Source organism: Tauraco erythrolophus, chromosome 11 (assembly GCF_009769465.1).
Source record: "Tauraco erythrolophus isolate bTauEry1 chromosome 11, bTauEry1.pri, whole genome shotgun sequence".
Lineage (NCBI taxonomy): Eukaryota > Metazoa > Chordata > Aves > Musophagiformes > Musophagidae > Tauraco > Tauraco erythrolophus.
In genome coordinates, this window is record NC_141475.1 from 28,827,432 (window position 1) to 28,853,786 (window position 26,355).

General features: G+C 47.8%; 3 protein-coding genes across 5 annotated transcripts in view; 2 read left to right on the top strand and 1 right to left on the bottom strand.

Annotated features, from left to right (window-relative positions):
* The window catches only part of GMPS (guanosine monophosphate synthase), a 29,035-nt gene extending 22,462 nt beyond the window's left edge, over nucleotides 1-6,573 (bottom strand). The window contains exons 1-2 of the mRNA XM_086618210.1: nucleotides 6,542-6,573; nucleotides 1,086-1,267 (exon numbers count right to left, since the gene is read on the bottom strand). Coding sequence (XP_086474336.1) covers nucleotides 1,086-1,267; nucleotides 6,542-6,568 — 209 coding nt within the window. The 5' untranslated portion in view covers nucleotides 6,569-6,573. The remainder of the gene's footprint in view (nucleotides 1-1,085; nucleotides 1,268-6,541) is intronic.
* A 1,292-nt stretch (nucleotides 6,574-7,865) lies between these two features.
* On the top strand, nucleotides 7,866-18,808 carry SLC33A1 (solute carrier family 33 member 1). 3 transcript variants are annotated; one of them, XM_086618175.1, is made up of 7 exons: nucleotides 7,866-8,625; nucleotides 12,929-13,116; nucleotides 13,688-13,872; nucleotides 14,668-14,785; nucleotides 15,615-15,830; nucleotides 16,962-17,159; nucleotides 17,450-18,808. In XM_086618175.1, exons 1-6 carry the CDS (start codon nucleotides 7,866-7,868, stop codon nucleotides 17,127-17,129), a joined length of 1,635 nt encoding a protein of 544 aa, XP_086474301.1. In that variant the 3' UTR covers nucleotides 17,130-17,159; nucleotides 17,450-18,808. The 3 variants fall into 3 exon arrangements, with proteins under 3 accessions (XP_086474301.1, XP_009991350.2, XP_086474302.1); XM_009993048.2 differs by having other exon boundaries at nucleotides 16,962-18,808; XM_086618176.1 differs by lacking the exons at nucleotides 12,929-13,116; nucleotides 14,668-14,785 and having other exon boundaries at nucleotides 16,962-18,808.
* Nucleotides 18,809-21,075: 2,267 nt separating this feature from the next.
* MISO1 (mitochondrial inner membrane subdomain organizer 1) lies at nucleotides 21,076-25,522 on the top strand. The gene is made up of 5 exons (XM_086618543.1): nucleotides 21,076-21,156; nucleotides 21,240-21,299; nucleotides 23,487-23,640; nucleotides 24,616-24,776; nucleotides 25,239-25,522. Exons 1-5 carry the CDS (start codon nucleotides 21,076-21,078, stop codon nucleotides 25,509-25,511), a joined length of 729 nt encoding a protein of 242 aa, XP_086474669.1. The 3' UTR covers nucleotides 25,512-25,522.
* Nucleotides 25,523-26,355: the final 833 nt, after the last annotated feature.

A 26,355-nucleotide genomic window follows, 5' to 3' on the forward strand; every position in this document is an offset into this window, starting at 1 on the left:
TCTGACCAGAGAAGCTATTTTTAAGAACTTTTCTGGAAGAGAAATTCTTCTCAACAGCTACCTGATAGATCCAGCAGTTCCTGGGTTTCGTGTTCTCCGTGTTTTCAGAAGAGATCAGTAAGTTCCTAGTTGACTTACTAAAATATACTGTTTACTGGTTCACTAATTGTCATTGATTAGAAAAATGCAATTCTCCAACAAAGCACTGTCGTATCTGCTGTCAGGTGCAACCAAGAAGCACACATGTACCATGTTTCTAGATTTGTACCAAACGGACAAAATTTGTACATTTCAGGGTATTTATTTTCCCCACACAGAAGAGGCGTACCCTGGCACGCCCAAGAAAATGAGAAAAAGAAACGTACAAAGTACTAAATAATTGCAAGACCTTTTCTTGCTGCAAACAATGAATGGCAGTTTCAGTTGTTTTTCTTAGTTGCTTCCCAGAAACAGCTTGGCATGATTTACCACAGTATCTTCAGTATCCGAGTTAGTTTAATGTACAAAATAAATAAATAAATAGAAGAACTAAGAAAATCATTTTTAGAAACTCACAAAACTTGTTTTCTTGATTAATAGCCACCCTAGCTTAACAGGTAAAACAGCGAGATCATTTAAATTTTTGCAGATACGTATTTACTCTATGATCAGAGGGCTGGAGCACCTTTCCTATGAGGACAGGCTGAAAGAGTTGGGGCTGTTCAGCCTGGAGAAGAGGAGGCTCCGGGGTGACCTTATAGCGGTCTTCCAGTACCTCAAGGGGGCCTACAAGAAAGATGGGGAGAGGCTGTTCAGGAGGGCCTGTTGTGATAGGACAAGGGGTAATGGTTTTAAAATAGAGGGAGGTAGATTCAGGTTGGATATTAGGAAAAAATTTTTTACCATGAGAGTTGTAGAACACTGGAACAGGTTGCCCAGAGAGGTGGTGGATGCTCCATCCCTGGAGACGTTCAAGGCCAGGTTGGATGAGGCCCTGAGCAACCTGATCTAGTTGGGAGATATCCCTGTTCCTTGCAGGGGGGTTGGACTAGATGACCTTTGAAGGTCCCTTCCAGCCCTAACCATTCTATGATTCTATGACCTACCGAAAGCCTTGTTCCCTGATGGCAAAGGCCGGCGTCTCCAACGGGAAGATCTCGGACTGGACGAACAGCTCGCGCACCCGGCGGTCTATGACCTTCCCGTACTGCGCTCCGGCATCGAGGATGACGACGGCTCCCTCGTAGTGGTGCTGCCCATCCTTGAGCTCTCCTCTGGTGTTCTCCGGCTGCGAACATCACCCAGGTCATCATCACTCAGAACATCACTCGCTGCTTTATGGCGACGCGCTGCGGACCGCGGGCTTTAAGCCAGGTCTCTTAGACTTGCTAGGGTTACCCAGATGTTAATTTATGATTAAAATGATAAACGCTAGCCAAGAAACTTCTAAATGAAAAAATCCTGAAGTTCATAAGGACCAGTAGGTGCACTGGCAAGATGAAAGGGCTATACATTAACACAGCACATCCCTCCCAGCAGCCGCGCAAACATGACATCGCCGTCCCCCAAATCAAAGCGGGTACAAATTAGGGAAGAAAAATGCCAGTAAGCTAATGAAGGCACAGCTTTCCATAAATAAGAAGTCATGTGCCCTGTTCACCACTACAGCCACTCCAGCTCTTTCCATTTAACAGTTCCATACAAAACCCAGCACACGCTGGGATAATTAAGAGCATGCGCCTCTTTCTCAAGCAAAACAGGACAGTGCAAAGACAGAAGAAAAACGTTTTCCTCCACCACACTGCCTCAACACACTGAACTTTCACTCGACATTACCTCCTGGAGAGAAAAAAAAGGAGAAATTGAGAACAAATGTCTCTGCTAAATGATCTTCTACAAAACCAACTTTTGAACGCAGAATTAAAGCAGGTGGCACGTGGGAACAAAGCAATGGCTCTCTTTGACACCGTCGCATTTGAAGTGGTTGACCAACCTCAGCTAAATCTGAAAGATGGCAAGGACAAGTTTTTTTTTAAAAAAAAGAAATTGTGGAAAAGGCAGCTATTCCATAGAAGTGTCCTTATTCGGAGGATCTTCAAGGAAGAATGTGAACACAACTGCATTGTGAGACACCAATAAATTCACGCAGAAAAAATTTTGCTGCTTAAAGAAACTGCTTACTTTGGGGGTGTTTTTCCCTTAACTTAAAGCTTACACTGTTTCCTTGCCAATGTAGTTTGATGAAGGAAAAACCAGGAAGGGTTTTACTTTGGCAAACGCTGCCTCAAATACATCTTGAAGCTCACGACTGTTTCAAGTTTTAATTATGGCATGTTGGAGTTGTTCTGCATGTTCGTGCCAGGCAACGCACCCTCCCAGCCAGGGCTCCCAGCAGGTCCCCACTGCTGCTGCCCAGGCTCCCAGAGAAGCTGGGCAGCCTCCAGCACACCACTGTATTTCCACATGGGTCAGAAAATCACCCCCACATCAACCACAGGTCATTCTGGAGGAGAGCATCATCCTGCTGGGACATACTCTCCCCAACAAATGCAAAGTAAAGGCTGCCTTTGAGCTTTCTTCCTCAGCTGCCAAGAGACACCTCAGATAAGTGTCTTCAAGGAAGGCAAGCACCCTGGAAACTTCCAAAGTTTACGCTAGCTGGAAAAGGTTTTATCTAAATTAACCTACATAAGCAGAAAAAGTAGTGCTAAATCCCTCAAAAGCCTAAATCCACGTTAGAGTCAGTTACTTAATTTCTTTCCTTCAGCTGGTAGCTGAGTGTGCTGATGAGAAGCTCTTAATGACTTTTTAGTCCTGGGTTACACAACAAGGAGGGCAGTGTTGGAGGAGAGCAGACTTCAGCAGCAAACGCCCCTTGGTCAGATGGAGAGAGGTCACAGAACTGTCTTCCCTTCCAGCAGAGGGGAAGGAATCACTTTTAGAACTATTCTGGGCATTTTCACCTAGCAATTTCTAAATTACTAGTTCTAGTGAGAAAGACAAACATCCTTACTCTTTCCTGATCCCATATTGTGGCAAACCTATCCCTTGCAGTGCTATTTCTTATTAAAAGTCTTTAACTGTTTCAGAGCACGTACCATGAAGGGACAGAGCTCTGCAGCCGTCTCAGCTGGGTGTCTAAGATTGCCCACTTCCACCTGCAGGAGACCAGGGTGGGATGTTGTGGCTGCCCCATCCCTGGAAGTGTTCCAGGCCAGGTTGGATGAGGCTTTGAGCAACGTGGTGTAGTGGAGGGTGTCCCTGCCCATGGCAGGGGGGTTGGAACTGGATAATCTTTAAGGTCCCTTCCAACCCAAACTGTTCTATGATTCGATGATGCAAACAGCCCCCTCCAGACCTCCGGGCACACCACTGGTGCAAAGCCAGCCCTTGTACGGATGGGTCCCACCTGCCAGCAGTGGCACCCACACATCGTACTCTAGCATTTCCCAACCTGCAGACCAGCCCTAAGAGCCTGCAGAAGGAGTAAGAAGAAAGTAGTACAACTCTGAAGGCAGCTTTCACATTTTACAATAAAACCCTCCCAAAAATCTCAAAAGCCAGCTTCTAATCACAGTGCGGAAGGTCTTCTCTCGGGTAATGCTAAGGGCATTTGGGCTAAAATCCAGTACAATCCAGTTGAGCAACGCAGATCTCGTGACAGGGAATACATAAGATGAGCAAGGCAACATGCACTTTCCCAGAAAAAAATAATTATTAAATCGGTGGTCTAACAACTCATTGCTCCCTTAGATGTGGGCTTAGAGTAAACTACAGGCTGAAACACTCCTCTCCCAGTACTACTGGGCACTGCCCGCTGCCCTGTTCTCTGTAGGCATCCTCGCAGCACACCCCCGCAGACGTCCCATTTACCTACTGGAATCTTTCATCGTACTGTGTCCTTTGCACATTCCTCAGTTTCACTCTTGTAATCTGCCAGATATTTAAATTTTTTATTAGTTGTTTTGTTTCAAGTTCATCTGGGGGTTTTTTGGTTTGCTTTGTTTTTCTTTTTCTATTGTAATTTTTTTTTTGTGTACTTTTTTTTTTTGCTTGGCATTTCCATTCAAGTACTTGACCCTTCTTGCCCTGAGCCGTGCACACACGGTTTCTCACATCACTCCACAAATTTCACCCCAGCATACGTCCAAGCAAGTCCCATCCCAGGAGTTAATGCAGGCACCCATCCCCACACGGACCACGTCAGAGATGCTGTACTTCGCCTCTGAGCTGGAGTAGAACTGTAAGGAGGGTCAGCTCCAAAGAGAGCCCGACAGAAATGCCACCATAAATCACGTGGAAAAAGAGGAAGGAGAAAGGCAGTAACTCAGCACTGGATCTGGCTTTATTTATTTAAAGGCGCAGTTCCAAGGCTAGAGATTCTGAATCCAAATTTAATAACAGAAACTTCGTTTAATAAAATAAAAAAGGAACAGATGCTGTTAACATGCAGCCAACATGGCAGTTCAGCTCATGCGTTTGTACACTACACGCATGCCAGGAGGAAGATGAAGAGGATACCAGACAGCCCAGCTCCTGCAGGGACAGGGTGTATGGAGCCAACACCTCTTCCTAGTGGAGATGCTCCAGTTTCTAATAGAAGCTCTTTTTTCCTCAGTAGGGGTATAACTAAGTTCCTTGTCTTCTCCCGGTCCATTGTCACAAAAATCTGGAGAAATTGTTATTTTTGAGAACTTCTGTCAAAGCTGGTTTGACAGCTGCCCAAGGCGGTTCAGCCTTTGGGGCAGAGGCACTGTCCTGATGCCCCCGCATGGAACTAAAAAGAGAACGGAGCTTGCGTACACCAAGAGAAAAACGAGGGGGAAAATCTATATTTAGCCAATTTAAACCACAAGTCACCCTGAAAACCGTGTCATACGTGAAGGATTCCCATTACACCACCAAAACGCTCTGTCTCCAGACTGCTGCTTCCCTGTTACATAGCCCCAAGACCTGGAACCGGGGTCCCGACTGCCGCCTGAACGGTATCGCCACCTCCAACCACACTCCATCATCATTTCAGCTCTACCACTTAGCAACACTGTAAGAAAAGAAGCTTCCATTGCTCTTGGGGTTTCTGTGTCAAACCCAATACTTATCCGTTCCACAACGAGCTGCGGTAGCAGACCTGCCGTCAGGCTGGCACTACCAGCCGAGGACACCACGCATCTTACTCCTCGGTGTACCTACCTAGTGCTTCAAACTAATTTTGCAGGTTACAGCCCACTTCTGCGGCATGAGGGAAACGTTCAGCATTTCACACCCCCACACGCTCGCAGGATTTTCATTGATGCAATTTCTAAAACACATTAATACACAGAACAGCCTTATTTCGGAGCACCGGGAAGCACCCGGCAGCAGCGGCCGCTCTGTCCAAGCCCTCACCCACACTGATGTCTTAGGACAAGCCTAAACCAGGAGCCTTGGTCTGGTGCTCTCAAGCCAGCACACGTTTTACAAGAGTTTAATTGCTCCCCTGTGGTATTAAAATTAAGCAGGTATAAGAGCACTCACTCATATTTTTTTTTCAGAGTATAACAGAAAATTAACTCCTTTGAGCTCAGGCAAACCCCAAGACAGATACAAGAGCCCCCAACCCGTTATCTCAGATAAACTTAAATTTACATCAGCCACACGGAGATTTCCAAAGGCTGTTGGGACCCGTCCCCCTGCGGAAACCGCTCTCGTTACCCGCTTCCTGCGAGAGTGCGGTCCGTGGAAGACGAGGTTCGCATCGCCCAGCCGGCTCGGGGTGCGACCACCCAGCGAAGAGGAGCCCGCAAGAGCAGCCCCAACCAGGAGACTGTGTCTGTAGTCCGGGAAAAGCGGGGCAGAAAACCTCAGTAGGGACCAACTGAGTACTTCCAAAAAAAAAAAAACAACCCAACCCTGAGAGTCACGTTTTCTTCCAAACTGGATATAAAGTCTAGAACAAGGCTTTTATCCGTCTGCAGCTTAGAGGCTGGAGGCAACTCGCACAGTTTTGGTTCGGAAGCCGCGTTATCGAGAAAAAACACCAATTTCACGAAGGCACGCACCTCGTTTCGTCACGCGCCGCCGCCACCGCTGCAAACCGGACACGGGGCGACGCTGAGGGCGCAATTAGGGCAATTAAGCGAACCAACTTTTCCCTCGGGTTGGCATGAAGGAGGGACCGCTCCACCGGGGCCGCGACGGCCGAGCGGCGCGGCCGGCTGCCGGGAAAGGCGCTGCCGTGCCCCGCGGCGAGCCCCGCTGCGGTTTCGAGCCAACGTCTCACAAAATCCTGCCGAAACCCAGACTGGGAAGTGAATTATTTTTCCCAGAACAACCGCTTGTCGCGGCTGAGCGGCGCGGGGGGGCAGGGGGCGGGCGGGCACGGGGCCCCCGCGGGCCCCACAGCCGCCCGGCCCCGCTCCCCGGGCCGCCACCGCGGACCCCGGCCCGCTCCGAGCCGCGCTGCCGCCCGCGGCCCCCGGGAGCCGGCCGCGGGGGAAGGCCGGGCCCCGCCGCGCCCGGCAGCGGCGGCACAAAGCGCCCGCCAGGCCCGTGCGGGCGGCGGGGGGACGGCGGCGGCACTGACCTTGGCGTCTCCGTTGCAGAGGGCCATGGGGGCTGCCGGGCCCGACCGGCGGGACGAGGCGGGTGGCCCCGAGGGGGGAAGAAAGGGCCGCGAGGAGCCGCCACCACCGCCGCGATGAGCTAATGCCGCCCGGCTGCGCCGCCGCCGCCGCGGGAGGAGGAGCCGGGGCCGCCCCCGCTCCGGCGGAAGGGGCGGAACGCGGGGCCAGCAGCCGGGGTCGGGAGGGGGGGGGGTGTATCCGGCCGAACCGAGCCCGGCCCGCGGTGCCCGAGCTCCCGGGGCTCGTTTCGGGCCGTTTCGAAGCGGAGGCGGTGCAGTTCGTGTTTTGGTGGTGTTGGTGCGGGCGCGGCGTGAAGCGCATCTCCGCGGGATGCTGGGGAAGGGAACGACGTCAATGGAAGTCTCCCGGTAAAACGTTTTGGAAACCTTTCTCCGGACTTTTGAAACGAAAGAAAGGGAAATGAGGAAAGGTGCGAGCGTTCCAATTCGAGTTACAAACCAGCGTCTGGTTCCACTGCCGGAGCGGAGCGATTTCGTGCTAGGGATAACATCCGCCTGCGATTTTTTGCTCTAAACGTTTTAATTGTGTTATTATGGCTATGATGGGTCTTTCAAGAATTAAAAAAGAAACGGAAGAATAGTTCAAGCATTAAAAAGAGAAGAAAAATGAGACGCATAAAACGTGTTTCTGATGGTCTAATTATCATGTAATTATATAAATAATGCGTGAAAAAAAGGAGGTGGGGGGGGGGAATCACATTGGCTGGCTGTGGTTCTTACTGGTTTTTAATTCTGTTTGAACGAGAGAGCTAAAGAGAAAAAAAAGCCCAGAACGGAATGGTTATTGTTCACCTCCCGTTTACCGATATTTCACACTGGTGCTTACGGCCGGTGGCCGGTGCCCGCTCGCTGCGGAAGCTCTAAAAGCCCCCGGGGGGGCCGCGTTCCCGGCAGAGCCGGACCGGGGCGGCGGCGGAGCCCTCCCCTCCCCGAGAGGCAGCGCCTCCGTCGTCCCCGCACCGCCCGGCCGCCGCCGGGACCGGCCTGACTCGGGCCCGCGGCCGGTCGCGGCGCCGCCTCCCCGGCGGGGCGGGGCGGGGCGGAGCCGCACGGGGCGGGGCATCCGTGACGTAGCGTGCGGCGCACCAATGAGGCGCGCCCACGCCTGCCGCGAGCGCCCGTAGTTCCGGCAAGGGGCGGGGCGGCGCGGGGCGGTTGGCGGTGACCGGGCCGGCGCGGCGGCGGTTCCCTCAGCGGCGGGAGGCAGCGTCCGCTCCCGCCTCGGCCCGCGGGGCCCCCGCACGGCCCCGCCGCCCCCGCAGCCATGTCGCCCGCTATCGCGGCCAAGGAGGGCGGCCGGCAGCGCCGGGCCGGCAGCCAGCAGCACTGCCTGGACGTGCGGAGCGAGGCGCCGCCCGCGCTGGCGCGCTGCGAGGACGGGCTGCGGGGCGGTGAGGCCGAGGCGCTGCTGCTGCTGCCGCCGCCGGCAGCGGGGCCGAGCTCGCGGGGGTGCCGGGCGGAGCTGGGCAGCATCCTGCTGCTGCTGGTGCTGTACGTGCTGCAGGGCATCCCGCTGGGGCTGGCGGGCAGCGTGCCCCTCATCCTGCAGAGCAAGAGCGCCAGCTACACCGAGCAGGCCTTCTTCAGCCTCGTCTTCTGGCCCTTCAGCCTCAAGCTGCTCTGGGCCCCCTTGGTGGACGCCGTCTACCTGCGGGGCTTCGGCCGCCGCAAGTCCTGGCTGGTGCCCACGCAGTACGTGCTGGGGCTCTTCATGATCTACATGTCCACCCAGGTGGACGCGCTGCTGGGCGACGGGCAGGGCCGCGGCCCCGACGTGGTGGCCCTCACGGCTACTTTCTTCCTCTTCGAGTTCCTGGCGGCGACGCAGGACATCGCGGTGGACGGCTGGGCCCTGACCATGTTGTCCAGGGAGAACGTGGGCTACGCCTCCACCTGCAACTCCGTGGGGCAGACGGCCGGCTACTTCCTGGGCAATGTCCTCTTCCTGGCCCTCGAGTCGGCCTCCTTCTGCAACAAGTACCTGCGCTTCCAGCCCCAGCCCCAAGGGATCGTCACCCTCGCAGGTACTGCCTGGGTACCGCCGGAGATGCTGGGATGGGGATGCTTCTCCACTGAGCCTGGACCGATGCTCCGTTCAGAGCGAGTGGCGGTTTGGCGCTGTGAGCTGGGCAGGTTTGGTTTGTCTCCTGCCTGGGAGAAAGTGCAGCCTGCTAGGAGGCCGGCAGAGTCCCCAGTTCATGCGCTGGACTTCCAGGCTTCTCTGGGCTTGAGAGTGTGGGAAACCTGCCTTGTCATTATCTTGGCTGACCTCAGCACTTTGGAGATAATTTTTCCTTCCCCCTGGTTTAATGACCATGGGATAGATTATTGTTTGAAAAAACCCAAACAAACCAAAAGCTTTGCCTCTTTTTAAGAAGGCCTTTTAAGAACATCTCCTTCTGGGAGGAAGGAAAGGGGAAATTAAAAAAACCCAGACTGATTCTTCCAAGATGGTATTGTTCACGGAAGTAGAAACAAGTGTTCAGGGTTGACCATATGGCCAATTTCTGAAGAAGGGCTTTATTTTAGTAAATTAAGGGGAATTTTGTGTTCTATTTAATGAATTAAATAGAGCCTGGTAATCTAACCAGAACTAGCTGTGAGTGTTGGGATGTCTTCTGTTCAGTAGGTTTTGGGTTGTTTGATTGTTTTTTTCAGAAAGGTTATATGTGGTGGTTGGTTTTAGGCTTATTACCCAGAAGATGAATAAAACGCACACGTTTTGGTTGCGAGGTTGAGTTTAGCCAGCTCGGCTTATGGGAGGACAGGAAAAACTGGCACCACTTCTGGCTGCAGGCTCAAAGTGACCGTGGCTCGCAATGAAGAGTAAATTCTCGTGGTTTTAGATACTTTGCCCTACTTTTCCCTCTTACATCGATTGCTCTGGCTGTATCATGTGAGAGAAGAAGTATGGCAAAACTGATTGAATTGTTTGAAGGGTAGTTTTCACTTTCTGCCCGGTACCTGTCTTACTGATAAATCAGGATATCTCTTTCCAAGGCTGCTGTACTTACTTTGTCTATGCAGCTATCGCAGTTCCTAACTAGCCTTCCTCTTTCCTCCCTTTCCATAACCCTGTGTCTGGTCTGTATGTCAACAAGCACAGAGTAGCCCTCGAAGTAACCCTGCTGATTTATTGCTTTCCTTTGTTTTCCTTCACCCTGCAGTTGATCAGTGCTGGTGTGTCTTCCCTCTTGCTGCAGCTGCAGCAGCAGGCTGACGTCTCTTACTGCTGATGCAACTTGCAAATCACTAGTGTAGTGAAGAGAGCTTGGTTTGTCTATACTCGCCTCCGCTGTCCGGGTTTTTTGTTGGTTTGGGTTTTTTTCCACAGTACCGTGTGTATAAATGGATTTGTTACTGTTACAAGAGCGCTGTCTTTGGAAAAAAATTATCCCAAAACAAAAAAACCCACCAACACAACCTGTTTAACTTGTCCTGGGGGTACTAAACTGGGTGGAGCAAGAAAAGCCAATAACTCTGACACTAGAGTTGCAGGATATGGTTTTTTGGGTGGTAAAACTGGCTGCAAGAGATTTCTGTTCCCTCGTTTGTATGAGTGCACGCCGCGGTTTGCTGTGCCCACGGTTCTTCTGAAGCAGCTGTGGAGTGGCAGTCCTGTAAACCAGCTCTCTGGTCCCAGCAGTGGTTGCCACAAGGCTTGTGATGAGCTGGTTCAGGCGGTCGAAGCAGGAAAAAACTTTATAATCTGAAAAGGTGAAGAGTTTTCTGCCAGTTCAGGTCTCGGAACGCTTTTGCCGTAGGCTGAGTGCCGATGCTTGGGGAAAGAACAAGTCAATGCTTCGTGATCCCAAGTCAGCTTACGTCGTTGAGGAGCAGCAGCAGCATCAGTTGTTCTCGTTAACTGCGGGAAATGATGTGAACAAATGTAAAACCATTCATCAGGGCAGACGCTGTGTTATGTTGTTTTGGGCTGAAGTTCTAGAGAAGAAAAGGAGAAATGTGTTGTTTGTGCTGACACGCGTGTGAGTTTAGCACTTTGCTGCTCCAGTGACTGTTGGGTTTTTTTTGCTTTTTTTTGTTTGTTTGTTTGCTTTTTAAAGGAGGGATAGGGGGAAGCTCAGGGGCTGGGTTTGTTGTTTCACATCCAGTTTGCCATGCAGTTGCATGAACGCCTGTTCCCGCGTGAAGAGGGGTGAAGCACGAGTGCAGGAGAAGGTTCCTCCAAAGCAGCCCAAATTTACCTGGACCAGTGCCTGCGGAGTTCCCTTTTTCCCGGGAGGAGCTGTGTAGCAGTACAGTTTCTTAAAGCTGTTGTGACGAAACGCTGTCCCCCCACGCACACCTCAGTGACGGTCATTTTCCAGCCTGATCTGTCCCTGGCCTGGTTCAAAAGTTTGCTTTGCCCTGGCAGGACAGATACTTTGCTGGCAGTACTGTAGAGGCAGAGACAAAATGGGGATGGGGCAGACAGCAGGGGTGGCACCAGAAAATTTGTGCTGGAAATTCCTTGTGTGAACTATAATTGTGAAGTTCTTTTGCTCGTAGCTCGTTAGTGCTTCACCATGTGTGAAAGGAAGCGTACGTTATTTCCGTGTGAGCTGCCTACAGCTGTGAAAATCCAAGACTTTTATTTGAGCTGGACTGTTGTAGATGGCTTTTTTTCCCACTAATCCAGCCGTTGCTGCGTTGCAGCTGACAGGGCTGACCTGACGGAGAGTATCCACGCGGTGATGCTCAAAGCTGTTCCTGTTCCCATCCTCTTGGATAACAATAAGTGCTACTATTAGAGTACCGCTCCTGTATGTCTTTTGTAGACAGCAGCTGTGATTAGCATGACTCTCTGAAAACTCATCTTTTACTTAAAAATATATGTTCAGGGTGCCTTTTTCAACAGAGAAGAGAGCAATCTGACAGCGTTGGTTGTGAGATCCTTTTACTTTAGCAAAGGGAAGCGTAACTGATGTGGAAGGAGCAGAAAATGGTTTGAAATGCCTTTTTTTTCTTTCACAGTGAGAGTGCTAGGGTACAGCTAAAGTAGTCTTTCCATGATTTCTTCCATCGTTATCGTGCTTGTTTTCTTCCTGTGCATAAAAAGTAGCTTATAACTGCCTCAACCTTTGCACTGTCCTTGCCCTTTCACCAGCCCTCGCTGCTTACTTCCAAGTTACCATGAGGCTTTTGGAGTTGCTCGTGACCAGGAAGATAAAAGGCTATTTCTGTTGTACCCTCTGCATGTTTCTGAGTTCTTTCTTGCCTCTTTCGTAGCAGTAGAGGATAGGATTATTTTAGATTAATCCATTCACTGACTCAAAAAGAACTTGCCATAAAATATCGGTGTGTTTTTCCTACTACTGCCTTCAAATCCACAATTTGGCAAATATTATATCTGCTTAAAATAGAGCACTTAAAAGTTAGTAAGTATAATATCCACTGGAAGCAGACATATTTGAGTGACTCTTTACGCTGTAAGGCGTCTTTACAGCCATGTAAGTGTAAATCTTTGTTTCCGTATGATAGTAGGTAGATATTCTATAGAGAGTATAGAATTGAGGCATGGAATAGTTACATGACCACGAAGTAAATCAGCTGGAGAGTTGTGAATGACTTGTTCTTCTGAAGTTTTTTCCCCATCTTGTAATTATAAAATGTGCTTTTTCCTCCTTGATCAGCTTTTAGTGGTTGTATGTGTAATCCTTCAACACTTTGGGTTTTATTCCTGTTTCTGCTCCAGCATGCTGGTTGTGGCAATAACACACCGAGCTCCAGGGAAGCCTACAGGAAAGCTGGAAAGGGACTTTTTCCAAGGGTGTGTAGTGATAGGACAAGGGGCAATGGCTTTACACTGAAACAGGGGAGATTTCGGTTGGATATAAGGAAGAAATTCTTCACTCTGAGGGTGGTGAGGCACTGGCCCAGGTTGCCCAGAGAAGTTGTGGCTGCCCCATCCCTGGCAGTGTTCAAGGCCAGGTTGGATGGGGCTTTGGGCAACCTGGTGTAGTGGAGGGTGTCCCTGCCCATGGCAGGGGGGTTGGAACTGGATGATCTTTGAGGTCCCTTCCAACCCAAACCAGTCTGTGATTCTGTGATTCTGTCTGGGATCTCAGGAGAACGTGTGCTTAGAGAGCGAGGGGCAGGGAAGAGCTGTGTCCATTACTGTGTGTAGCTACGTGCTTCTGGTTTGCTTTAGTTGCTTGGTTTTAGGAGGGTCATTGAGTAATAAATAGTTTTATTCAATTTTTGGATTATTAGGTTGTTGGCTTATGTGGTTGCAAAGTAACTGTGTTTCAGATGCTCAGTGAATTGTTAATGGAGTGCTGATAGTGGCTGCTGGAAAGATTTTTGGTTTTTTCTTTTTCTCTCCAGATTTCCTGTTTTTCTGGGGAGGTGTCTTTTTAATCACCACTACGCTGGTTGCCCTTTTTAAAAAGGAAAACGAACTAACACCAACGAAGGAAGAAACAAAAGGCATCACTGATACCTACAGGCTACTGTTCTCAATAATCAAGATGCCAGCAGTTCTTACTTTCTGTCTCTTGATTCTCACAGCAAAAGTAAGCAAATACATGCATGATTTGTTAGATGCTAATGATCCGAGCGTGTGAAAGGTTGCTGAGTCCCTACGGTGCAACTTATTTCTTAGTTTTGCTAGTGGCTGTCATCAGAGTTCCAAATTTCCACGTGAAATTTGAAAGAAAATTCCTTATATCGTTGTGCTAAGTACGGCTGTACAACAGAAGACGTTTGCTTGAGCTAGTATTAATTTGGTTTTAAACGTTTTTAAACAGTTAGGCTGTTGGTGTAGTCTGCAGTTAGGACAGAAAATGTTTCTTTTAACCTAAATACTAGTCACAGAATCTGCAGCTCTGTACAAACCAGGTTTCCATGGCTTCTTGTTGGCCACTGTGGATACCAACAGCCATGAAGGCATGGGCACGAACGTCATTGCTGCGTTTAGTGTTCCTGGTGTAGTTTGGCACTGGTGACAAAAAGAGTGTGGAACATGTCTCAGAACTTACTTGGAGACAGCAGCCACTTGTACTTCATCACATTTCTGGGTTTACTTAATAGTGAGCCAAACTCTCACTGCTTTCCTCGGTTCATTTTGTCTACCTTACATTGCAGGTTGGCTTTTCAGCAGCAGATGCTGTAACAGGACTCAAACTGGTGGAAGAGGGAGTCCCAAAAGAACACTTGGCTCTGCTGGCGGTTCCGATGGTTCCTTTGCAGATCATACTGCCTCTGATCATCAGCAAATACACAGCAGGCCCCCAGCCACTGAACACGTTCTACAAAGCTATGCCTTTCAGGTAAAAACCAACAGGGCTGGTTTTGTAGAAGCGGAATAATTTGCATGATCAGATCAAGTATAGGATTTCTTGTGGAGCTCTCTAACTTCCAGATAACAAGTATGTCAGAATTCTCGTAGTAAGTTGAACTCTGTCTTGTGCCTTGAAGATGATTCCTGTGGTACCACACGTAGGAGAGCAGACCATGAGGTGTTTAAGATGCACGAACAGCAGCATTAGAGCAGCACCCTCCTGCTCTATTCATAGGAGTTTGCTTATGGAATTCTAAACCAGGGAATACAGCAAATTACCTAATGCTTTTACTCAGTAAATCATCTAACCTGTCTGTAACAGGTAGCCGTTTCTTTAACATGTTCTTATGCAACTAGGTGTGTTTTCATAAAAAAAAAAGAAAAAAAAACCACAAAAAACAAACAAACAAAAAAACCCCACCAAAAAACAAGTAGTAGATGTTTCTCTGGCCGAATTCTGAGTTTGGTTGGTTATCTTGTGCGTTGCTTTCTACAAAAATAAATTTCAGTGAGAAGGGGCAGGGGAGAAAGCTAGTATAGGAGATCTGGCAGAGAATTGTGTTTATATGAAGGACAGAATTGTTTAGGTATAAAATGTTTACAATTTCAGTGCTTGTCAAATATTTAGTATCTAATTGGATCTGAGCTAGAAGTAGTTGTAACTATCTAGATACAAGCTATTTTAATGTATTCTGTATGGATAAATGTTCCATAGTTGCTTCGTATCAAGGAAACACATGGGAAGAATTACTCGAATTACAAATTATCTTTCTTATTCTTCCAGATTACTGCTTGGTCTGGAGTTTTGTTTTTTGGTATGGTGGACTCCTAAAGTAAAACAAGAAGGAGGGTTTCCTGTCTACTACTATGCCGTAGTATTGTTGAGTTATGCTTTACATCAGGTAACGTGCTGCATGTGGGAAGGGGAGGGGGACAGGAGGGTGTTTCACATCAGTCTGCCAGAGGACTGTAAGTCCTGTTACCAGATTTTGTCCTTAGTTACACCAGAATTCCTCCGAGTCTGACCCGTGTGCTCTATGCCTATATTTACTTTTGATACTCTTGCCAGTATTATTTCTCCCTCTTCCATGTGCTCCATTGGACATCTGTGGAGTTACTTTTAGTTGACCACATCTGCTTTTGTTTCCCAGATGTTTTTTTTCCCCCCAAACCCAGAAGCTCAAAAGCATGGTGGAGTTGGAGAAATCCCAGCGTTCTGACTGAGTTTCATAAGGATGATGATGATTGTGCTTATTATGCAGATCCATAAAGTTACGTGATCCTGGTTGTAGGAAAAATACTTTATTGATTTTGGGGGAATGTCATAATCTGGATCTGACCCAAAGGCCTGGGAAACAAATGCCTGATACAAACCGGGCTGTGGATCAGGACGAAAACCTATGCAATGCCTCGAGAGTTGATTTTTAAAGCCCAAAGTGTTATTTTTGTCTGCTATTTTATCAAAACTTCAGTTTGATAACCCAAATCATTCCAGTGCCTGGGAGGCTGGATCCGTTTCAGCATGACTTGAGGCAAGTGGCAAGGCTCCTTCTTGGTATTAGTAGAGAGACACAGCAGAAATAATTCCTCTCTTGTGCCGTTTTAAGCTGCTGGGAACATTTTTCAGTCAATGTTGCTAACTTCAAGTCATCTGTCAGAACAGTTTTTATGTTAGGGGTTTTTAGTTGCCATTGTCTGTAACTGGGGAGAGCTTACTGTCCTCTTCTCTAGATCACGCTGTACAGCATGTACGTTGCAATAATGGCTTTCAACGCCAAAGTCAGCGACCCGCTGATCGGAGGAACCTACATGACGCTCCTGAACACCGTGTCAAACCTGGGAGGGAACTGGCCTTCCACCGTCGCGCTCTGGCTCGTGGACCCGCTCACGGTGAAGGAGTGTGTAGGGGCCCAGGAACAGACCTGTGGAACTACACTTGCTGCAGAAGTAAGTTTTGGAGGCTGCAAAGGTCTCTGTTCAATTATTTCTTGATGAAATCGCTTCTCTTGGTATTCTTTCGCCTTTGAAAACCTTTTGTAGTGCATAACTTATGCTGAGAAATTCCCGCTGACTGAGCTAGTGTTCCTGTCTGATAAAATTCTGTTTTTATCTGCACGCTCTTAATAGCCAACATCTTACCAAAGATTTGCAGTCACAGAGTAGTTGTCCATTTCTTTCTGGGCCGGGATGAAAAGTGGTGGTAGAAGCACTAGGTTGGTGCCACGTTCTCTGCGGTGTAAGGAGGCTGTAGTTACGTTTTTGAGTAAACTTTACTAATTTCAGAGTTGTGTAATTAGGTGCTCTGTTCTTGGCAGCTGTCTGTCCCCTAGGTCCCTTCAGTTTTGTGGCAGGTTTTTGTTCCCTCTGTCTTTCTGGAGGCTTCCTATCTGAATACTTTCTCCCATGATGTTACTTTGCTCTCCCTCTCTGATCTTCACTTTCCACATGAGACTGAGCGGGGTGACTGGCTGCCTTCCCAGTTCTGGGGAGCCCCGTGGAAAGAGAACAAAGAACACACTGTGCTGCTGTACACGTATCAAACAACAGGATGCAGAACTGCCTGGAAAGCAAGGTTTCAGATTCACCTCCTCGTGAGCAAATGAGGAGGTTTAATGTGACTGTTTGGAAGGGTGGAACTGTTCAGGGGGGTTGGCTTGGGTTTTTTTTTTTTCCTGTACTCAGGACTGAGATTTATTTCACTTTTGGATGCCAGGACTCTCTGGGCTGTGGAGGTTCTCTAAATACAGTGTTCTAGGAGTCAAACATGACTTGTTTGAACTGGAATTGCAGTTTTTACTAGTTGCAGAGGGGAAGCTGCTTCTGCAGCATGTGCCTTTTCAGCCTGTCTTTCATTGGCTTGCCACTAGTTAGGTTCCCTGGGCCTCTGCTGAACTTAAGTCCTTCCTCCCTCACCCCAGTCCTCTGATCTTTTTTCTCATCCTCCCAGTTGGTAATGTTCCACCACCACTCCCTTCTTATTCCTAATCTGATCTTGGCACATCTCTGAATAATGAAAATGCTGGTGGAACCTCAAGTCAGAGGATTCTTAACGCATCAACTTCTGCTTCTCTGTTTCAGCTCTGCGCAAAAGCTGGGGGTTCCTGTGTTACTACCTTGGATGGTTACTATGTGGAATCCATCATCTGTGTCATTCTGGGATTTGGATGGTGGTTCCTACTTGGGCCAAAATTTAAAAAGCTGCAGGACGAAGGACAGTCTTCGTGGAAGTGCAAGAGGACCAATTGATGCAGTTTAAATGTTGGATGGACTAGCAAGGTCATTTTAGTTTTATTACAAAGACATGTCCCATAATCAATAAGCAGGAATCTAGGTATTTTTAAATGCCATGTCACTGAACAAACGGGTGGCTGAGGCGATGGTATGTTTGTATGTGATACCGCTTGCCCCCCCCCCGATAGGAAAATGGAAGTTCAGGAAGTAATTGTTAAAAACCCACACATATCCCCGAGCTCTGGCTTCAGGGTCACGGGTGCTGGTCTAACCAGTGTCTGAACTTCCACACAGTAACTGTGGAAAAGCTAACTGTGCCACATCCATCTCCACAGCAGCATTCCCAGCTAAGTTCCAAGCATTCATTTTCAAAGAGAAGCGGTCTGACGCGGGGAGAGGACCTGCGGCAGGATGTCAGAGGCGTTTTGACCTGCAGGTTAAGCGTGTTGTGCTACGGGATTCCTGGTGGGGAGAGAAGTGTAAAATGTCTGTGGGCTTTGTTTCTTCTCACTTTCTGAACTGCAACCACACCTCAAAGGATGAGACGTTTCAGAGATTCTTTTAAATGTATTTTCTGGCTTTTATAAGCTTTAAAGATTTATAAGAAAATATTTTTATAAACAAATTACATTTGTTTAATTTATTTCTGCTGTTTCAAAGCATTTTGATTTACATTCAAGGTACTTTCCTGATGAAAAATTGCTGTGAGGTGGGACTTAAGAGTAACGCACAACACCCTAAGCCTTGAGTCCCGACGATGCAAACTGGATAGCGTAGCAGCTGGCACACCGGAGACAGGCTTCACCAGGAGAGGGCACGCAGGCCTTCAGAAGGCAGCTGGCTTTTTTTAGGGAATGAATTGATAGCATTGGTTCCTCTGTCGCTAAAATCTGAACATTCAAATTCAAGAGCAGTGGAAAAAAAAAAAAAAGTGAGTGTTCCAGCAAGGGGTGAGGAAAGATGAAGAGTGCCTTTGAAAGCCATTTATTTGGTGATGACAAACTTGCCAAATTCCCAGTGAGCTGGTGTATGACTTGCTGTCAGGTAAATCAAACAAGCTAAATCCTGCGGTGGAGCTGCTACAGAAATACATCACTGATGCTGTGTGGTGGAAACATTCCCGTTGCATTTATCAAAAATGATTTCCCTCCTGAGTGCCTTAGTGATGTACAGCGAGCGCACTGTACGCCGAGAGAGAGGGCACCCGGACCTTGTTGGATGTATATGGTACATCGTTATTAAAAGAGAAAATTATTAAAAATACCTTTGAAAGGTACTTGATTTTCTTTTCTATTCTGTTTCTTGCCTTGCCAGTGTTGGAAGTATTGCATCCTCAGCTTGGTGCTCCAAGCTCCGGAGGGGGTTTGGGTCTTGTTACTGTATTTTTCAGGAAAAAAGTCAACCAGTACTAACTTTTGACTGCCTGGAGGGGACATGGGTGTGTACAAAGTGTCTCCACGACACAAGGGGTAAGGTGTCCAGAAGAGGACAGTGTGACCAAGCGCTTCCTTGGGCGCGGGAGCCTGCTCCTCTGTCTCTTCCCCTCTCCTTTCTCCAGGTGGCACCCTTGGCAGCCGTAGTGGAAAGCCAAACCCTGCGGTCCAGCGATGGCACCTTCTCACTAGGCGTTTCAAATACAGCAAAATCAGTCAAGCTAAATAAAATCGAGTTGTTTTTACTGCACAAACTGAAAGTCTTCCGGTTTCACCTTTGCATGAGCACAAAAAGGATATAGGAATATATCCAGAGATTTGTAGTTGAAGGTGGATGCATCTTTTGGTCCTGGCTAGATCATCTCCGAAGAAGAAATTCACAAGTGCAGAATATGGAAAATTAGCTGGTTTAGAGTTGGCTTTTACTTTGCAGTTTTGTTTTGCTATTTCTGAAGGTGCCAGGGAAACATTACAAGATCTTGACAACATTGAAATTAAACATAAATTCCAATTCAGTAGTAATAGATATGAAATGTGACCTAAATTAAGTAACTGTCTTCTCTTTCAGACTGGAGAAACAACTGATGGAGTAGCTTTATTAATATATGTTGCTATTTTGTAACACAAGTCAGGAATATTACTGCTAGACCAGCTAGTGAGCAGGTTGCTGATAAGAACCAGTAAACTTTTGGTCTTGCTACTATTTTTTCTTCCAACTCTAAAGTGACATAATTTATTTTTGTGGAAGATTAGAATTATTGTAGACTTAAACATCTTTAACAAAAAAAAACCCCACAAAACACCAAAACCAACTTTTTAAAAAGACAAGAAGAAAGAAGCAACCCAACCTCTTCCTTAGGAGTGAGTCTGTTATTAAAATGGGAACTGGAGAAGGGGAACAGATGCAGGCACTGCAGGGGCTGTGTGGCCTGGGCGGGCCGGGGAGGTCAGATGTGCTATCTCGAGCAAAAGAGAAGTGTTAGAAATTGGATTTTTTTTGTAGGTAAAGGGTTTGTCCTGGTTTAAGTTCCCGAGCAGGATCATTGTGAAGTGAGACAGGTCCCAGGGAAGAGAGTGGAGCGAGGGGTCGGTGCAGCAGGGTACGGGGAGGAGAGGTGGAGAACAGCTCTCCTTGACTGTGTCCTTACAGGGACTGATCGTGTAGGAAAGTCGTCATCACCTGCACTCCTGAGTGCCAGTTGTTGTTTCCCAAGACTTCCTTAGGAGGCAAATACCGGTGCTCCAAAATGCAATTCCGTGATTCCAGCGCCCAGAAGTAGCGTGTGTAAGGTAAACTTCCAGGTCTGCCAAGCTGTGTAAGATGGGATGGTGCTCCTGCGGCGCCAGAGGGAACAGCCAAGGACCCACCGTGTTGGTCGTGCCAACGCTGGTGCGCTATCCATGACAACAACTGACTGCTCTTCCCTTCGGATACCAACTCCATGTTTCATCTTTGTGACGGACACTGAAGGATCCGACTGCCAGCAGCTCTGTGTTCCGTAAAGCTGTTTTGTTTCATTGTTTTCTGGGGGTTCTCAGCGTAGTTTCACGTGATGATAAACACTGGTTTGGACTGGTTGATAAGAGACAGCGTTCAGATGATTTTTGATCTGATAAACCAGGGGGAGAGGGGAGTTCTGTTGCTGAGAAAGCACCGTGGAGTCGGCCAGGGGACAGCAGAGCATCTCCCCGCAGCGAGGCACGGAGCGGCTGAGTTTTTGCAGGCAGCAATATCGTCTGACTCTCCTGACCCCCCCAACGAGATGATGCTATTTATTTAGCATTTCACCTGGCACACAAACCGCAGCAAAGGCAGCAGCGTGCTTCCAAATTGTTGCTTGGCTCCAAGTTATGGTTTTGCTGAAAACAAGATTTTGCACTATTTCTATATTTATTACTTAATCTTAAAATGTTCATACTTACTAAATAAAGCAAAACTATCAACTATACTGCTTTCTGTGAAAAAAAAAATACAGGGGTAATATTTACTTGTCCAGCTTACCTCATAGCCAGTAATTTAAGAATTGTTTTAGTTTGAGCTTTAGACAAAGGTTTTGATTCATGTATGGGTTTTGCTGCCTTGAGTTGTAAATTCCCAGCTGAACCTGTGCTTTTCCTGAAATCCCGAGTTGTGACTGTTGTCGATATCGTCTCATGTACCACCTGTTCATGCAGAAACCTAGAATGGGTTGAAATGGAAGAGTTTTGTGAACAGAAATCCAGTTTTAGATGGCTGTCAAGACTATTTCTGTATAATGCATGCATTTGTTTACAGACCATATGGGTGCATTGCACAGACGGGCATTTGATCAGCGGAGGAGAACCGTTGCCTTGAGCTTTTTGGTAAAGAATTACGAATATTTGTTAGCTTTGAGCTAAGGGAGAAGAATAAACAACGATGAACACAGGAATGTTGCAAAGGTTTGGTTTTTTTTCTGGCTTCCCCTCGTCCCGGCTCCCCCCCCGCCCCGGTGCGCTCCAGGCCGGCGGGCGGCGCTGCGGGCCGGGCGGGGAAGCGGCGGGCGGCCATGGCGGAGCGGCGGAGCGGCGCGGCCGAGGCCCTGGCCCGGCTGTCCGAGTGGGCGGACGCGCACCTCGGGCTCCTGCGGGTAACGGGGGCGGCGGGGAGCGGGCGCGGGGCCGGGGGCTGCGCGGCGCGGCGCGGCTGAGCTCCGCTCTCCTCTGCCCGCAGAGCCTGAGCGCCGGGATGGCGGTGGCCGGGGCGCTGGTGCTGGCCCGGAGCGTCCGCATGGTGAGTGCGGCCGGGCGGGCAGGGCCGGGGGCTGCGCGGGGCTCCCCCCGGCGCCGCGGCGGGGTCGGTGGGGGCCCGGGGCGGCGGGAGGTGCAGCGCGGCCCGGCCCGCGGGGGGATGCCGGTTTCACGCGTGTCCCCGCTCGAGTGGCATCTCCACGGCCAGAACCGAGGCACTCTGTTGTTTTCCAGCTTCCAAGCTTGTTCCGCACCTCGGCGGCAGCTTCCCGCAGTCCTTCCTAAAGGTGGAGTCATAGAATCGTCTGGTTGGAAGAGACCTTCAAGATCATCGAGTCCAGCCATTCACCCTGCGCTGTCAGGGGCCCTAAACCATGTTGCTCAACGCCAAATCCACACGGTTTTTAAACACCTCCAGGGATGGGGACTCCACCACCTCCCTGGGCAGCCTGTTCCAATACTTCACAACCCTCTCTGGAAAGAAATGTTTCCTGATATCTGACCTAAATTTCCCCTGGCATAACTTGAGGCCATTCCCTCTCGTCCTGTCAAACACACTTCATCTGCCGCACAGTGCCAGCCGTGCCCTACCTCTGGTCCCAGTAAAGCTGAGATCGAGGTGGTTTCCTCACAGCTTGTCTCCGTACGTCCACGAACAGAACTGGGTTTTGAGTATTTTGAAACATAGCCCTAAATCCTCCACCAGTTCCTGAAATGGTCAGTTCAGGGCAGGTGCTCTTGCTCCACCACCAGCCCCAGGCAAAGCCTGTGGGTAGGGAGCGACCCGTTCTCCAGTGTTCTTCCAGCTGTTAAAACTAGAATCGTTACTCTCATCTTAGAATCACAGAATCATGGAATGGTTTGGGTTGGAAGGGACCTCAAAGATCATCCAGTTCCAACCCCCCTGCCATGGGCAGGGACACCCTCCACTACACCAGGTTGCCCAAAGCCCCATCCAGCCTGGCGTGGAACATTTCCAGGGATGGGGCAGCCACAGCTTCTCTGGGCAACCTGGTCCAGTGAACAGGTCCACCTTCCCTCTGCCCAATTCCAAATGCAGTTTGCAATGAGAAAACGTTTGTGTATTTACTTTTTAAATCTTAGCAGAAAGCCTGAACTACAGATGTTGCCAAAATTATTTTTCTTTCTGTTTTGTTTGTTTGTTCTTTGCTTTTGTTTGAGTTTTTTTTTTAAACCAAGGGGTTGTGAATGTGTTAACGAGGCTGTTGGAGCTTCCAGTGCAAACGAGATGAGACTTGAACAACTTCTGTTCATAAAAACCTTCAGGCTTTCTGCCCAGAAGGTCCTGAATTTCTGTATTCCTAGTGGAGCCCTCACGGACCACCAATGGGAAGGTTTACAGAATAAATAACGCACAGCAGAAAGATCTTTGGGTTTAGTCATGGTGTTTTGGGGGTTTTTATTTCCCCCAAGAGCCGGCATGTCACAGCAGGTGTACATAAGCAGGTTGGAACTTTCCACAGTTGTGTAGAAGTAGGTGAGTGTGCTACAAAAGGCTGCTTCCAGTGGGACCTCCAGGTGTTAGTGTCCTAGGTCGCGGGAGTTATGCCACCCCTGGTGCCTGTCCTTCTCCCCCACCCCTGAACCAGTCTTTGCTGCTGCTGAGCTTGGTTTTCCTGGGTGATCAGGTAACTGTCCCTTTGAATCCCCCTCTGCCCTGTTAACCGAGGGCTATGGTATCAAATTTAATCTTCTTGTGATCTTTTCAGAGGTGCACACCTGCCTTTGTCCCTCTCCTCTTTGATTCCGTTATCAAAGTCCGTGTTGTTTCTGTCCTCCCTGCTCCGCCTTTGTTTTCGGTGTGGTTTTTTCTTCGGGTGTCTTCAAACATGTCTTGGCTTCCTTTCGCCCCTATTCTAGCACCATTCAGGCCACTTCTAAACCACTCTTTTCATGGTGAATCAAGTGAAATTCAATATGCACTGCTCGAAGAATGTCAGTTTCTCTTCTTTCTCTTGCTTTCATGCCCGCCCCTGATGCTGCAAGTGCTGTGAAACAGGGAACATCCCTAAGTGTCTGGAAAGGCTGGCACATCATGGCTTCTGAAGCTCATTACTGTTAAAAATATATATATATATATACACTGGCCCTTGTCTAATAATAGATCTGTAATTTGCCAAACTATTTTAAGAAGTTGGATTTAATGTGATTGTAACTGCTCTACATTTTTTAAAAAAAACCTTTGTCTTGCTCTTCTTTCCATCAATAGACAACAAAGTTTACAAATGCTTTGGATATACCTGTGGAGTTTGTAGAAAAGAATGTGAAATTACGGGGAAAATTACATCATGTAACTGAGAAAGGCCTGGAAGTGGAACACATTCCCATCAGCATTCCCTTCATTGCAGCGATACAGAGGAAATGTAAGTAAAACATGAAGAACAAGGGTAGGAAGGAAACGCCGTCGTCATTTATGTGTCTCCACAGGTAGGGGTGAGCTTGAGAGGAGGGGCTGAGTTACGGTTCTGGCTCTGCCTTTTGGTGTTTCCCTACTTCACAGGTGGGAAACGGGGGAATAAAACTGTGAGGAGACCCGTGAAAAGAGCTCTCCAGTACAATCTTTGTATTAATCAGCATCGTTTTAATTAATCGCGATCTTTTTCGGGCAGCAAAAGTGAGCACGCAGGCAGTGCGTTTGCTTGCACAGCTCATCTCAGTCCTGGCAAAACGGCTCTGTTGGGATTCCGCTCGTATTGCCGGATGAAGATCTGGCAGCTACACATATATACCATATATATGGACCTGTCCTTATGGCCAGTGTTTCCGTAACTTCGCAGAACTTGTCCATCAAGTCATAGAATCATACAATCATGGAATGGTTTGGGTTGGAAGGGACCTCAAAGATCATCCAGTTCCAACCCCCCTGCCGTGGGCAGGGACACCCTCCACTACACCAGGTTGCCCAAAGCCCCATCCAGCCTGGCCTTGAACACTGCCAGGGATGGGGCAGCCACAGCTTCTCTGGGCAACCTGTTCCAGTGAGTCACAAGCTCCCTCGGCATATACCTGCAGGGCTGATGCTTCTTGCCTGTTGTTTCTGCCCCTGCAGATAAAATAATAGTGACTGATAAGGAAAGCAGTTCTATTTGTATGCAAAGTAAACCAAACTAGTTTAAACCACTTACCCAATCTTGAATTGTTCTTTTAACTGAAGGAGAGATGAGACCAAATTCTTATTTGCAAATAAATAGTGCTTTGGGGAACTAAAAGGGATTATTTTTCTTTTTTTTTTTTTTTTTTAATCCATGGGAATAAATTCATTAACAACAGCTAAGGGTCTGTGCAAAGCATGAAATTTCCTTCGCTGTGTTCAGTAACAAATTTCTATCTATAATCAGGGCAATCAAAAGGTTTCCTGCTGGTGAGGCTTGCTGGAGTGGAGCTGGCTCCAAGCGGCGTGGCCTGGTTACAGCAAGAGTTAAAACCCAAACAGATGATATGGTTCCAGCTTCTGGGAAGGGAGGACTTGGCACTCGAGTGCCTTGTTTTAATCAATAAGGTAAAGACGGTGACAAAAATTGAATTTTGACTGCAGTTCTGAGTTTGACTGCGGTTACGCAATTCAGTTTATCTCAGTACATTTAAGGAATGTACTTATTTATGATTTATCTATCTCGATATGAATTTTAAGTGTTGTCTTTGTAAGTCTGATTCCAAGACCAGTATTTTTGCAGATTGATTCATGACACGAGTGGACTCTCTGTCAGACAGAGGTAGGCTACATCATGTAGCTCTGACTACCCTGATGTTTAGTCCATCAGATGTTCTCTCACAAATGTCTTGCACTGGTTTTAGTTTTTAACAGTCAGCTGGATTCCTCTTAACATTTAACTCTTTCTGCCAGAGAGTAGATTTAGCCAGAAGTAAAGCTTGTATCTCAGAGAGAGTTCACACACACACAAAAACCAAAGCCCTGATTTAAAGGTGAAGCTAATATCATATTTATTGTGCCTTATTACAGGGTCGGTTTCTCAGCGTGTGCTTAAATGAAGAGATCTTGAGGCAAGGGCTTGGCAGAGCAGCACGTATTGAAGGACTACGTCATGACTCCCGCCTGTACTGGAAACTTCACAAAAGGCTGCTTCGAGCAGAGTTAAAGGCCTTGAGGAAAAATAAAGGAATATGGAAAGAGGAAAGCTACTCTGAAAGAATTAGAGATCGTATGAGCAACAGCAAATTTGTACAGACATTGAAACAGTTTGCGAGCTGGTTAAGAAGCTCTGTTGAAAGGTAAAAAGGGCGAGGTGCTCAGAGGAATGCCAGTTACCAAAGTTATGTGCTTTATGTAAAACAGGAGTTTATGATAAAAAACACTGCTGTAATTTCGAGGGTCCCTGCCGTGAACAGAGAACCCCTGAAGTTTCCCAGTGCCGTGTTACAACCCATTTGGGATTGAACTTCAGTAGCAGCATGCAGCCCATAAATTAAAATGTTCTGAAGCTGAACTTTGCCACAATAACGTCCTGAATGAGTTCTCCAGTTTTGCACCTGCTGAATACCTATTCAGCTGTAGTAATTAACTAGTGAAAGTGGTTGACAGTCCAGTTCTGAAGACGTGCAGAGTGTTAGTTCACAAGGTATGGCCTTAAATGCTTCTCTGTTACGTGGCCTTACTACGTAGCCCACATTGGTTAGAAAACTCCACTTCAGAACCTTCTCGAGCTCGTGAGACATGTTTACACAAGAGCATTTTGTTTGAATTCTATTCTTAACTACTTTTATGTATAATTTGTGTTTTAAAAATCTTTCATCTTGAATAATGGGTTGCCTTGTTACTGATACAAAAGGGAATTTGTTATGGCTGATCTTAAAAAGCTGATGAGGTCGTAACAGCTAAAGTTGCTCAGGAAAAAAAAATCACGTGGTATATCAAAGAATATAAATTAATAAGTAATCCACATTTTTAGAAGACAATATTCACTTGAAGAGGAAAAAAACCTATGCTGGTTTTTCTGGTGGTTCTACAAATATCTAAAATCAGATTAAAATAAAACTTTAACATGAAATGTGAAAAGGTGGACCATACTGCGCTAAGAACTTAAAATCTCATTCTTTATTTTTGAAACATATTAAGTATA

Bases quoted from the DNA above. Each gene is read 5' to 3' on its own strand.
- SLC33A1 (XM_009993048.2), top strand. From the start codon at position 7,866: ATGTCGCCCGCTATCGCGGCCAAGGAGGGCGGCCGGCAGCGCCGGGCC. The intron at 13,117-13,687 runs GTAAGCAAATAC...CTTACATTGCAG, and splicing joins TCTTGATTCTCACAGCAAAA to GTTGGCTTTTCAGCAGCAGA. The intron at 15,831-16,961 runs GTAAGTTTTGGA...TCTCTGTTTCAG, and splicing joins GAACTACACTTGCTGCAGAA to CTCTGCGCAAAAGCTGGGGG.
- MISO1 (XM_086618543.1), top strand. From the start codon at position 21,076: ATGGCGGAGCGGCGGAGCGGCGCGGCCGAGGCCCTGGCCCGGCTGTCC. The intron at 21,157-21,239 runs GTAACGGGGGCG...CTCTGCCCGCAG, and splicing joins CGCACCTCGGGCTCCTGCGG to AGCCTGAGCGCCGGGATGGC. The intron at 23,641-24,615 runs GTAAGTAAAACA...ATCTATAATCAG, and splicing joins TGCAGCGATACAGAGGAAAT to GGCAATCAAAAGGTTTCCTG.